The sequence below is a fragment of the Struthio camelus genome, chromosome 12 (genome assembly GCF_040807025.1).
Source record: "Struthio camelus isolate bStrCam1 chromosome 12, bStrCam1.hap1, whole genome shotgun sequence".
Taxonomy (NCBI): domain Eukaryota; kingdom Metazoa; phylum Chordata; class Aves; order Struthioniformes; family Struthionidae; genus Struthio; species Struthio camelus.
Window position 1 is genome coordinate 14,568,833 of NC_090953.1, and position 14,149 is coordinate 14,582,981.

Below are 14,149 nucleotides of genomic sequence, written 5' to 3' on the forward strand. Positions count from 1 at the left end.
CCGCGCACTTCCGGGCCCCGCCCCACGGCAGCCGGCGGGCGGGCAGCAGGGGGCGCGCGCGGGCGGCGAGGCGGGAAGGGCGCGCGCCACCAACCGCCCACGGGCGCGCGCGGGCGGCGAGGCGGGAAGGGCGCGCGCCGTCGTCGCCGCGCCGCGCCGCTCCGCGCTGAGGGGGCGCCCGGCCCGCGCCCCCGCCGGCCGCAGGCGGCGGTGGTAAGGCTGCCCTCGGCCCGGCGGGAGGGCGCGGCGTGGCGAGAGGAGACCCCTCGGCCTCGGGCTTTGTCCTCCTGCCCCTGCCCTCGCCTCGAAGTCGGCGGTGACGGTGCCCGGGGCTGGGCCGCCCCCGCTGCCGCCTCGGGCCGCAGCGGCGCCGGAAGGTGGAGCTGGAGCACAAGGGATGCGGTGGTGCTTGCTCCGCTCCCCCGGCTGGTGCTGCTCGCATCAGCGGGCGTTGTTCGTTTTGGTAAGGTTTTCGGCATGTAGCTGCTGAGGGCTACCTCTCTCTTCGTTGCCTTTTCAAATGAATCCCAGGATTTCTCCCCGTGAAAAATAAGATTTGAATTGATAAGGTTAAAAATCAGAGATTTGTCTGGCTGCTTTAGATGTCATTTCTGCCATTTTGTAATAGCGAGCCTTTCGAATTAAGATTAGTTTTATGCGGCCGTAGTTGAACAGGAATAGTTACAGGTGCTAAATGCATAGACGCTCTCTTCTTTTTTTGCTCATTTGATGCCCAGAGAAGTCATTCATTGATGCCATCTCAAATGACAGAAATCCTCCTGTCGTTTGTCAGGCGCAGGCCATATCCCAGATCTGCCCTGAAGGACTGTGATATGTCTTCTTATCTATACGTGAACTGTATGGCTAGGACAGGACCAGGCATTTCCCAGAAAACAATAACACACACACATGAAAGAAGGTTCCCAGATGACTTTCACTTGTATGTCATGCTACAAGGGAAAAAGAACATGTAGCAGTCATGTTCGCCCAAGCTTTCCAAATCAGTATAATGAAATCTTCAACCAAATGCAGCAAGATATGCTCAGATAGTCTTTACTGTATTTTTTAACACATACTTATTTTTCTCCCGCTGCTACGTGAACAAGAAAAAGCTTGATCCTACTTAAATCTGTAAGTCAATCGTCTTGCTAATAATAGCAGACTAATACTGTATAGAGGTATTTTTAGGTGCTGAATTACATTTCAGAAACCCATGTACATGTTTTTCAGTTATACATGCTTTTCTGAATCAAAGTTACTTGAAATTTTCCTGTTTGTATCTCAACACAAAGGTAATTTTTTTTTCTAGGAAGAATGGGAGAAAAAACAGGTAGTCACTTTTGAGCTATATGTTTGCAATGAAAAAGTGTCCCTCCCTTTCCAACATATGTCTGATCAGAAAACTGTGCTGCAGTTGAAGCTTTAAATTGATTTATTATGAGAAAAATCTGCAGCTTTTTAAAGTATAAGAAGTTGGCATTTCCATGAAGCTAAGGTAAAAGATTTAGACTGGTATTTTCTAAAGTTAATTTTGAAAAATGCAGTGGTTAAGAATATCTCAGTTAAGGATTCTCCATGTAAAAGCATCATATTATGTTGTACAAGCTGGCAAAGCTTCTAAGCTTTGTAGACCAAAAGCGTAAGCTCGGCAGGCATGGTAAAAACTACTAGTAAAGCTGATGGAACTTGAATAAATACTGAACATCTAAATGGCTTCATATTTATTTAAGTATTGTTTCTATGGCCTTGAGTCCTCCTCTTCACCTTAGGCGGTATACAAATACCTGCGGTATGGTAAATGACATGTTGAATACAAACCCTCAGGCCTGTGCATGACGCTATGGATGGTTGCACTGAAATGAAGAGGACTTATCCATAGTGCATACATATTTGTGCACATAGTGTACCCATAAGATACATGACTTACTGTCAGATGATTATGCTTGTTTCTGATGCCTTGGCTAAAGACTGCCAGTAACACTTTTCCTACTATTTTTTTCAAGTAATAGGATATTTACTGTATCATTTAGCATAATGTGAGCAGAAGCAGAAAAATCAAATCCACCAAAGTAAGGAAATTCTACCATCTAGGCATAAACTTGGCAAGGTGTATTGTTTTTTTTTTCCCTGCTTTTCTAATTAGATGAAAAGCCTTGAAGTGTGGTTATAAAACGACTGTAAAAATAGCACTGAAAGGCTGCATTTCAATTATTTCTCTAGGCTCCCTATCAACTACATTCACTACAATAAAAAACATTCTAATTGCCGTTCCTGTAAATTCGTCTTGGCATGTGATAGGCAAGTGGTATTCTTTCTGGCTCATGAATCATTACTGGAAATAAATAGTTCTAGAATAGAAAATGGGTTGATTGTGCATGAGCCAAGACAGAATCAAAAATAGAAAAGCTTATGCTCTTCACTATATTGATTCTGCACTGTGAAGAGGAGTGTGTAGTAGTACAAGCAAATGATGCCAAATGAAAACAGAGATGTAGCAAGAAACAAAGGCAGCAGTTTTACAGTGATTTTTCTATGATGATTAAACATATTTTATGATAATTAGCAGAGATTATGTATCATCTGTCACATGTCATACGAGCTTATCAGCACACTAATATGGAATACTGGTTCAAATGTTCGAGACCGGACCACGGCACTGCAGGTGCGCTCTGTGCTTGCCATTAATAGCATGTGAGCGCGTTGCCTCTGCCTGACTGAACTTGTAAATGGTTTGTATCTGAAATGTTAGGTTTGGCTTTCCTCGGAGGCATTTTGCTCACAGTTTCAACAATTGTAGTGGCTACTGCAATCTTACTCTCTTCAGGTGAAGGCAGAGGTTAGGATTCCTTTTTCTTCCCACCATCAGGCCCTTGCAGAGTCCTCCTGCATCATTTCCTCTCGGAGAGCCTTGATAAAGAGTCATTTAGCTCTAAGGAAATAAATCTTAGGAAATAATAGAGAAACTATGTCACATAAATAGAAACATGTTTATCACGTAAATAGAACTGTATCATGTAAAATAGATGCATTTGAACACAAATAGACAGATTGCAATAGACAAAAGGAATACATAGACATATAATTTAAATAGATATATTTTTAACCAGCAAGGTATTCTCACCAATTACAGTACCTTTTCTGACCTCATGGCCTTACAGTTAGCCTGACTTCTGTATGCTTAAAGTTCGTTTACTGCTTTTATATTGTGTGATGACTTTTGACTGAATGACTAACTGGATATAGTCGTATAAATGGAAATGTCAGAAGTGGGATAGAAATAAAATATCAGAAGGGGTAATGGAGAGAAAATGCATATTTTTTGAAACATTGAGAACACTAGATAGGCAAGAAACTGTTGAGTTAATACAAACCTGTAAGATGAACCTGGGGTAGAAAATCAAAGTACTACATTAAAGTAAGAATTGATACTTTCATTTTTCTAAATTGGTAATATTCTTTAGTTTAAAGATTCCTCTTGGAGTTATATATTTGCTGAAAATGGTGGGGGGAATTGATATTCTATACACATTTTTGGGGGAGGCTGCTAGTAGCTTTCAGTTTAATTCCTTGTTTTCTGTGCTTGTAAATTGAGGGACGTTTCCGTTTAGTATAATAGTTTTCCTTGTAGATTACCAGGCAATGATGTTAATAAGGCTGTTTTATATACAAATATACTTGAAAGCTTTTTATCCAAAATATTCTATAATTCCTAACTCTGGTACAGCTCCAAGAATAGGAGTCATACTGTAGATAAGGATTCTGGGGTTAGCAGGCCATTTCTGAAAGTTATTTTCATGGCTCTGGATCAACAGATCGCCAGTGGATTAATTTATAATAGTGTATCTGATGTAAATGAGGGCATCAGACCGTATCAGTATTTTATCGAAATAGTATGGGAAGGCATGCGTATTAAATACAGTGATTGTTAACAGGGAAATAAGAAATAGCAATGTTTTCTATTGCTTATGGTACCACTAATTGTAATTCTTCTGCTTTTTCCTGTTCTTCCCAGCTTATGCTATAACAATAGGTTGATAGGAGATTTAACAGGTCCACTGTATTCCTGGTTTTCAGAATTATAAAAGCATGGTCCAAGCTGATCCACTTCATCTCTTCAAATGAAGTAGTTAGCCAAATTTTGTTAGCAGTCACCTCACCAAGTATTGTGGTACTATGAGATTTCTAATGTTGAAATGTTTTTAGCTGACCCATCCATGTATGCAATTAATTAAGACTGCAAAATTAAAAGTGATTTTTTAAAGGAAAACTACCATGATTTATCCCCTATTTTGGAAGCAGATCCAGTAGTTCTGAACACAGTACTGTCATGATCCTTTGTTCTTACCATAAAGCAGAAGAGTGAAAATGTCTTCCTAGGATCTCTAGGGATTCACTGCTCTTCTGTGTCTGTGAGGGCTAAATTTAAATTTATAAAAATCCTTATTTGTAATTAGCTTACACGCTTCTTTTTTTATATGTGCTACTGTTTTTTTTTTTAATTCTAAATTTAACAGAACAAGATGTGCCTCCCTAAACTTTGGATGTCTTCTCTGTAGTAGAAAGAATCATTGATGACTGTGCCTTTATTGTGTAATCCATCCCTGTAGAAAGGATTTAAATAAGATTCAAATGATTCCTAGGACTTCTGTACAGGACTGAATTTCACTTTTATAGCTTGAAGAGCGTGGGTAACCCACCCAGGTTTTCTGAGCCGACTCCAAAGCAAAGGCTGCGCCGTCGGGGTGGCCGAGCAAGTCTCGTTTTCCCGTCGCCGGTCCCTAGAGCCTGGCCCGCAGTGAGCTGCGGCATTCAACCAAGGCCGCCCCGCGGCGCCCCCGACGTGGCTGGCGGGTGGCCCAGCTCCCCTCGCCCCTGGCCCCTCTCTCCGCGGTGGCGGGGGTGGCCTCCCGCAACGGGAGGGAAGGGGCCGCGGCTGCCCCGGCCGCGGGAGCGGAGCGGGGCGCGCATGCTCCGCCGGCCGCGGCCCTCCCCCGTCTCCTCCCCTTTGCCCGGGGCTGGCGGCGCGGCCGGGCTCGACCATTGCTGCGGGCGCGGGGAGCAGGAGCCGAGCCCGCACGGTAGCGGCTTTCCCGGAGCGCCGCAGCCGGCTCTGCTCCTGCGGCTTCAGCACCGCGGCTTTGGACAGCGCCCGCCGGGCCGGGGCTCCGCGGCGCTGAGCGCCCGCCGGGGTGGGGGCGCGCAAGGGCGGCGGCGCCGGGCAGCGCGGCGGGGAACCCTTCGGGCATCGGCCCCGGCCCTGAGCCGGCTCACTCTCGAGGGGGCTGGGCAGCAGCAGGATGCTGCTCAAGCTGGCAGTCGTGGTGCAGGTGCTGTCGCTGATGGCAAACCAGCTGCATGGCTTCCCAAGACCCGGGGGCAATGGTAAGCACCTCCATTAACTCCTTTTCTCCAAGATGGGGAAAGTTTTACGGGGGATCGATAAAGGAGAGTAAAAACTGTCATTCCACTTGGTTAAAAGCAATTAGATCCTAAAGATGCAGGACTCCTAGCTGGAGAAACTGGACCACTGAAATAGCAATCTGGCTGGTAGAGGGAAAGGCTCTGAATTTTTGCATTCTTTTCCAAGCAATGTTTTCATCTATTCTATAGCAGTTTTCAAATCTCTCTCTCACTTCTCTCTCACTCGTTCGGTATTCAGGATGTAATAGATTTTTAATCTCTTGGTTATGCCAATCCGATTATGCTATTGCTATTTTAGTCAATCTCTTACAGGTTTTTTTCCCAGTTTGTATATAAGTTTTCTTATCAGAAAGGGGTCACTCTGTGTGTGTCTATATTTCCCATATATCTTTTACAGAACCATCTCCCTTTGCCTTTTTTTTTTTTATTACCTTCTAGGAACATTGAATTTTTTTACAAGAACGTATAATTCATAGCATATTGAACACATCATGTTTTATAGGAAAAAACCTGCAATCTAAGAAAAAATGTGCTGCCTCTTTGTAGTCACATGCATCATATAACTGAATATATGTGTATGTGTGTGTGTTTATTCTAGATAAAGCTATACACAACAGACAATTAAGTGTAGAAAGGCCTTTGGAGGAACAGGTAAGTAAAATGAAAAATATTCAAAATGCTCTCTAATCTTTATATTGTCATAATATTTGGAGCCGTCAGATACCAGAGCCATGAATATACTCATAGCTTAATAGTTGAGTTAAAAATAGATGTGTCAGTAAAGTAAATAGGAATGAGCTTTGGGTACAAAATAGATTTTCAATAATTTTTTAAGAAATAACGTATAGGATTTTACTCTTCGTTGTAAGCGTGTAACCCCTTTGTATTCAGATCCTGGAGGAATACAGTGAGAGCTTGGGTTGAAGAAGGAAAGTTTAATTGGCGTTTATCTTAAAACTGGAAGTCTATTACAGCTTCTCATAATGTCTGATTCTCATCAGAGGATGCAGTGGTACTGACAGAAAAGAGTGCTAGGAGTTTGAGCATGTTCTTATTGAGGCAAACTTCTTACTGAGAGTGCAGACTGGACATTAAGGCTTCTACTGGTATTGATAAGGTAAGAGATCATAAATTTTAGTGTACTTATTTTTTCTGTCCATATTTTTTGTTTGTTTGTTTTGTTTGTTTATATCAGATTGCTGAAGCTGAGGCAGACAAGAATAGGAAAATAGTTGCCACAGGTAAAACACTTTTCCTAATTTTATATTGATTTTCATAATGGCAAAGAGGCCTAAGACTTTATGTCATATGTATATTAATACATTTTTCAGAAAACAAGCCAGAGTTCAGAAATTATTCCTTTGTTGATGACCTGAACCTGCTAAAGTCCGTAGCAGAAAGAGAGAGGAATGAAAAGGAGAGGGGGTCAATTAGAAGCTCCTTGTATGAACAGAAACTGGCTATTGATGATGTAGACTCCACCAAGAACCGCAGGCTCGTGGATGACTATGACTCCACTAAAAGTGGGCTGGAGTATAAATTTCAAGGTATTCCATAATCGTCTTTCAGTAATGTTTAGGTTAGACTTTTCTTGCAAATGATTACAATCATGGTTGTTGAACTCACCACTACATGCACACTGTGTGTGTCACTGGAGGGCAATTTCAATTACTTTCCGTTTTAGAAGTTTGTCATATAACAATTAGATTTTGAAATATAACATAGAAGAATTACTACTGTTGATTTTCACAAATCTTCTTCCATGGAGGAAACTGTGTAATTTGCATTATGTTTTTTCAGAGCTTTAGATTTGATAGGAAGAAAGCAAGACATATTTTTAAATAAAAACATATTCCTTCTTGTTTGAAAGGGATAAGCACTTTTATATGGCGCTAAATCACATGTATTTGCTCCGGATGTCATATCTGTTAGATAATTCTCCTCATCAAATAGCTAGCAGAAGAGAAGGTACTGAAGGCCAAAGAATACTGGCCTTTACTACAGTAGTAGTTAATTGACTTGTATTGAGTCCTCTGACAATGGTAAGCAGCATTTAGCTAAAGAAATTCTTAATGAAATCAAAGTATGATCACAGACCAAAGCTGACTCATCACACTCACTTTCTCACTGGTCATAATGACGATATTTACCATAAGTAATGATTACATAATTAAAACTTTAATTTGCTGGAATCCAAACAAGAACATAATATGCTTATTATGACCTGCTTTGTAGCCATAGAATGAAAGTAAATATCAGGAAGACGCATATAAGCAGATATGTGAGCAATGTACTCTCATTTTTAAATGTTTTTCTACAAATAGCGAAATACGTTCTGGACATTTATCTGTGCTCTTTTGAAAGATCCAGTCAGAAAACATTTTCAGATGTGGAAAATGGATATTAAGAACCTTTCATTGGGCTAATGTAGTGCATTGCAAAGTATGTATCAAAGTATACTCTTAACATGTGAGGAGAGAGTGGGACTTTGTTCTGAAGAGGAAAAGATATGAGCAGATTTTTTTTACAAGATATCTAATCCAAATTAAGTAGGACAGTCAGCACACAGTTAAACTGTAATCCTTTCAGATGATCCAGATGGCCTCCATCAATTAGATGGCACTCCTTTGACTGCTGAAGACATTGTCCAAAAAATTGCTACAAGAATTTATGAGGAAAATGACAGAGGAGTGTTTGACAAGATCGTTTCAAAACTTCTAAATCTGGGACTAGTAAGTATCCTGCTAATGGGTTATTTAGCTGCTTTGTGGATAGGTTTAATGCTCTTTTTAAAAACATTGTGTTCATGAAAATGAACAGTTAATGATGCTCACTTGAGTGGGGAAGAATGTAATTCAGGCTCAAGGCAAGCTTCTTGACTCAGTTGTGCACTGCACATTAGTTTTGTCCTGCAATAGCATTGCTATTCCCGTGATGGCCTTGCAACAAAGTATGTCAAACCACAGAATGTTTCTGATGTAAGGAAAACATTCACTGGTTGTACTCTTCCCATATCTGCCCTCAGTTTTCATTTAATTTATCCTTTGATTTTCATTGATTTATTTTGTATTATCAATTACTTTTGGATGTTTATGAAGAACAGTCTGAGCTCATTTCTATCCACATGCTAGTTACTGTCATCAGTGGACATATAATGATGCTGATTAGTTGAGGATCCGTTTCTCATTGTTACTGATTTATAACAAGACTGGGTTTGAATCTGACCTCTGGATGTCTCAATGGTTTTAGCCATTGCAGTATGGAATCCTTATATTTCAGTCTACTAACCTTCTTTTCTGCATTAGACCTTCCAATTAGCTGTTGCACACTAAATCCCACTGATTACAAAGGGAGATATGTGTGAGACAGTTGTATGATAGAGTTCTTGTTCAAGTGACAGCTGTTATGAAGCAAAGAGAAAAAACATTTTGATGATGCCATGGAAAACTGTGTGCATTTTCTATTTCTATGTTACTGCATTCTGGTGTAGTTACTCAGTTGTACATAGATATATATATCTGTTGCAGAATGTGTGTGTGTGTGTGTGTGTGTGTGTGTGTGTGTGTGTGTGTGTGTGTGTGTGTGTGTGTGTGTGCATGTATATGTCAGTTGGAGCTCCATCTTTCAAGCTGGACTCTGTTGTGTTAAGCACCGTATAGCACCGTATAAGCACCGTATTTTCCTATCCGCTATGTGTGATTGTGTATTCACACATTAATGAAGGTACTACATCTAATTTGACTGTGCTCAGCTTTGAAGCAAACAGGTTTGAAGCAACCTGTTTACAAAAGTTCAGGTTTCATATTGACATTAAATCTAACAAAAACACAATATTCTGTAAGTATTTTATACAAATTATTTTAACAGATAACAGAAAGTCAGGCCTATACCCTGGAAGATGAAGTGGCAGAGGTTTTACAGCAGTTAATTGCAAATGAAGCAAAAGATCGTGAGAAAGAGCCTGAAGATTTTGATTATCCTCCAAGCAGAGCAGACAGTGATACAAAAGAAGAGCAACAGGAGAAAATGGTAATTTCTTAGCTAATCGTTTTGACTCACTTGGCAAATGGTACATGTAGACCAATACACTGCTTTGCTTTAGGGAATAATTATTCCAATCTGGGAACTAAAGAAGTTCTTAAAGAATTCTATCAGATAGAAAAATGAGTAATGATTTACTTTAAAGTTTGAGCCAGATCCCAAACTGAAATAACTTTGAGAAAGTAACTAGTCTTCACCTCATAATTAGGAAAATGTTAGTATAAGATTAAGATTATTAGGTTATATTGCTCTAGCTGTATCACCAATAGCAATGTGCTTATAGAATTTTTTTAATGTCTTTTGTGAAGACACCGAGCAAAACTGATAAAGGTAGTTTCATTAATGGAGAAATTGATGATACATTGGATAACACCTGGCCATCGTCGAATATCCTGGAAAGAAGAAATGAGCTGCCTTCTGAAGATAATTTTGAAGACCTCCAGTACTTCCCAAACTTTTACGCACTATTAAAAAGTCTTAATTCAGGTGAGCTCATCATGTGTTTACAGAAGTGTTTAGGAAGAGAAATAGAAAATGAAGATTGTCCCCATTTTCTCCCTCTCCTTTCCCTCCTTTCCCTCCCCTCCCCACAGCTTCCCCAATTGCAATGGACCCTGTGCTTCAAGAAAATTCTTTAAGATGCATAGCAGAAACTCATGTTGTTAGTGAGTATGGCAAAAGGGTGGGAGGAACTGCACTCAAAACTGCAAGCTGTGTGACCTATGAAGTCCTTCCTATTTGGGGCCACATGATTCAGGAGTCCTGAATTCTTTTCCTTCCTGTAAGAGCATGATGAAAAGCTGTCAAACTGTTTTCTCCTTTCCCGTAACATCCTTGTCTCCTAAGCCAACAGAGATACAAGTAAGCAACAGTAGAGTCCTCACAGTGATAGTACCAGTAAATGAGTCTGAGCATCCCAGTGATTTCACAAACCACAGGTTTGCTGTTTATTGCAGTGAAAGCTCTGCCCGTCTCTTCCTATTCCGGTGCTAGACATTATTGCCTTCCAGCTATTACAGGCAAGCCTGTGGCACCTTGCCACAGCCCTTTTGTCAGCATGCTCAGTTTCACACCCACTCTCACTCTCTGCAGCCAGCATACCATCTCCTGCTCTTTTCAGTACAGTCAGCAACAATTTATTCTGCAGATTCCTTGTCCGGCAGGAGCCTTAATCTTTCCTCAAAGTGTCCTCACAAACACTCGATTGGAGAGCTAGAATGAGAAACCTGAGGGCATCCTGTCTCGAATCCAGTCTAGAAACCTCATAGTCGTCTTCTTGTTCTTTTCATTTTCTCCTGATAGTTTTGCATGCTAGCTCTTCTCTTTTTTTTTCTGCTCACAAAGCAGAAAGGTGTGTTGTGTTCCACAGGTTATCAAGCAAACAGAATTGGGCCCCACTGGCTGCGCATGTCTCTGCCTTGTCTCTGGCTTTATGCTGTTTACCTGCCAGATTGTATCAGGCTGAGAGGAGAGAAGATTCAATTGCATCCTGCAGATGCGTGTTAAATTGCAGGTTTAAAAACCTGTTCAGCAGCTCTCGCTCTTTCTCTGGGCCCTCTTCTAAGGCTGGGAGTTTGTTTCCAACTTTCCCTGCCTGCCAGTGCCCAGCAGGCTCTGTTGGGTCCCTCAGTGATAACCAGGTATGCAGAGCTTGTGTGACTGTGTGATGGTAGGGGAGTTCCAGGTTGCTACTGCAGAAATAGCAATAATATTGTCCAACAGATAAAACACAGTTGAAAGCTAAGAAGCTGCTAAGAAGCAGAGCTGATGATAGTCAGAGGTACGTACAGGGGAGAAAGATGGCTTTTATCATGGAAAATAATTGTTTAGATCCCATTCTGGAGTCACAGTCCTCCCAACTGTGTAAGGCTAATATGCTTTCCCAGTAGCTGAGTCATGGTTTTGTGCACTGTACCAATCTCATTTGAGACACTATATTTTTGCCAGTGAACCCATGGGTCTTGTAGGAGAAAGGGGTTCTGAACTGTCATCCTTATACAGAGCCAGATATAAATCTGCTGGTCTGCTAGGTAGTTCACAGATATAAAAAAAGATACAGAGTGTAGAAAACTGCCCGTGCACTAACCTGCTCTTTGAACTGTCAAGTCACTTCATCTCGGTATGTTTAGTTTTCTTATCTGTAAAATTAATGTAATTTGCCTTCCATAAGATAGAACTTCAAGACAATAGACAAAAAAAAGCTTTAAAAGAGAACCAAACTCCAAAGTTTTAAGGAATATTCAGATGCACTTTGCAGGAGCATTTTAAAGGGGAATATATAGCACTTCTCTTCACTAATCCAGCACAGCCTTCTCTTTTTAGTGATTAGGTCATTTTTTTATGCATGAAGTTTATGCAAAGAGTTTGCAGAACTGAGTCGTTCTGAGTTGGCTGAAGTCTTTGACTACTTTTGCTTTGTCCCCTCCCACAGAGACAGAGGCAAAAGAAAAAGAGACCTTGATAACTATCATGAAAACCCTGATTGATTTTGTGAAGATGATGGTTAAATATGGAACAATCACACCAGAAGAAGGAGTTTCCTATCTGGGTGAGAGTACATAAGTTATGCAATAATGTTATTAATCCTATGTTCTTACTCTACCAACAGTGATAATTATATTGTTGTCTTCTTTGCTCTTACAAGTCCTGTTTCAGCCTCGTTAATTCAAAATGTTAAAGCTGCACTTTTTAATGGTTGATCATTCCTTATAGCAATGTTGAATTCCATATGTCCATGTAATGAATGAAAGGTTATTTATCAGATACAGATTTAAAACTACTCCATATTGCATTATTCTACTTTATCACCTGTGAAACTCATTTGATTTTGAGGGCGTTATATCAGAGAAAGATTAGCATTTTATTCCAGTAATGTTCAGGTGGATCAGGCACCTGCATTTTTGAAAAGGAATCCCATGCTTCAGGACCTTTAATCTGTCATCTGTAAGTAGCTAGAGTAGATCTAATTCCATGGTCTTCTACTAAGTAAAACTCCATCTGTTGAAAGCTTTAGGTCTTGGCACAGGAGTAGCCTTTGAAGATGTCTTTCCTAGATCCATTTTAGAGTCTGTGGCTATGTAGATTTCGTAATTGTTATAATTTCCTGAAGAGAGATTTTTGGAACACTTTTTCTTTTTTTCCCCCTCACACACTTTTCTCCTTTTGGCTTTTACAGACTTTTTTATACTAACTGTTCGTGGCCTTTCTAGTTAAGCAACCAGAGCTACAGAAGAAGAGTTCATCTGCATAAGCTCTCCGCAACACTTTTGTTGTTCTGCGTTATTCCTGGTCTAGGTTAGTCTGATAAGTTTTTGTTTACATCAGGGCAACTTCTCAGCTTGTCACAGATCAGCCTATCACAGAGGTAGGATTGGCAATGTTCTTTCATGACTTTTGTAGACTTATTGTTGCAGATACATGATTAATTGATCCTGCTGTAACTATATGGATTGATTATCAATTACTTGGCTGCAAAAAATGCAGTGACTCATGATTCATATTCAGTGCATGGTTGCATTTCCTCTCTAAAGAATTTATTTTCTCTCTGATCCCATTTCTCCTCATTTTTCTGTGAAAAGTCCTTGAATTTTGGAATATTTGGACAACTTATGCCCCAGGAAAGGGCTTTAGTTCTCTGGCTGCCTGTATGTATAAGGAGAACTGTGTGTAATGAAGTGGTTGGTTTCAGGCACTGTGGTTTCAGTGTCATTCTACAAATGAAGATACGGCTTGAGCAGATACTATCCTCACAGACACTGTTGTGCTGAAATAGGTTAATAGGTTAAATTCATTCCTGATGTACCACCAGTCAGATCAATGGAATTGCACTGAGGGTGTGTTTTTGCCTGCTAAAATTTAAGGCATCTGTTCACATTGGCTTTACTCTGGGTAAATAAATACTGTAACCCTGGAAACGAATTGCCATGATGACATAGTACAGAGGGCAGGGATTAGGTTAAGAATTTTGGAGGTCTGATTTGGTCTGGATTTAAAATAAGACTATCAAGTGACATCACCAGCCAGTCTGTGCCTTGCAAACTAGTGATTTATGGAGAGATGGATTTTGTATTCCATCAAAGCAACTTACTGTAGTGGAAAAAGCTTTCTCATAGGTCTCAGATTGCATCTGTGGTATTCTTTTTTTAGCCTTGCTGTTGAGAAATTACTTTAAAGTTGACCTTCATTTATGAGCTAATATTCTCAAGTGTTCAAGGATAGCAAACACAGGAGAATATCAGCTTCTTATATTTTCTGTAAGCATAGCAGTAGTTTTATTGCCACTCTTACTCAACTAGAAGTTACATATATCCAGAAATACTTGAATAAGCACTGTGTTGCTGGGTGGCGGTTTAGGTTAAGGTATTGATGCACAGTTATATTCATCTATAACAGATACAGGAATTAGTATGACTATCTGTCAGAGGAAAGAAACAATTACAAAAAATAGGCAGCCCTTAGTTGTCCCTTCAGTCTAGATTTAGTGAGCAGGTCCCGTGCTACCTGATGGAAAATACTGCATCTGGTCAGATAGGATTATATTTTCTCATTGTTTTATTACAGCAGGAAACTGCATAAATTACTTTTCCTCACTTTATGGCTAAAGCCATGTGGAAGCTATGTTCCTGATTTATACATTCAAAACAATAAATCATTTATTGAATCAGGTCACAAGCTTTTGTGCCTCTCG

General features: G+C 40.3%; 1 protein-coding gene across 3 annotated transcripts in view; it reads left to right on the top strand.

Annotated features, from left to right (window-relative positions):
* Positions 1-5,025: 5,025 nt before the first annotated feature.
* SCG3 (secretogranin III) overlaps positions 5,026-14,149 on the top strand; it is a 28,322-nt gene continuing 19,198 nt past the window's right edge. For 2 of the 3 annotated variants that reach the window (XM_009681382.2, XM_009681381.2), the window contains exons 1-8: positions 5,029-5,382; positions 6,020-6,072; positions 6,617-6,662; positions 6,753-6,968; positions 8,011-8,153; positions 9,289-9,450; positions 9,771-9,948; positions 11,894-12,010. In XM_009681382.2, coding sequence (XP_009679677.1) covers positions 5,298-5,382; positions 6,020-6,072; positions 6,617-6,662; positions 6,753-6,968; positions 8,011-8,153; positions 9,289-9,450; positions 9,771-9,948; positions 11,894-12,010 — 1,000 coding nt within the window. In that variant the 5' untranslated portion in view covers positions 5,029-5,297. Of the gene's footprint in view, positions 5,383-6,019; positions 6,073-6,616; positions 6,663-6,752; positions 6,969-8,010; positions 8,154-9,288; positions 9,451-9,770; positions 9,949-11,893; positions 12,011-14,149 lie in introns of all 3 variants that reach the window. The other variant, XM_009681379.2, reaches the window with a different exon arrangement.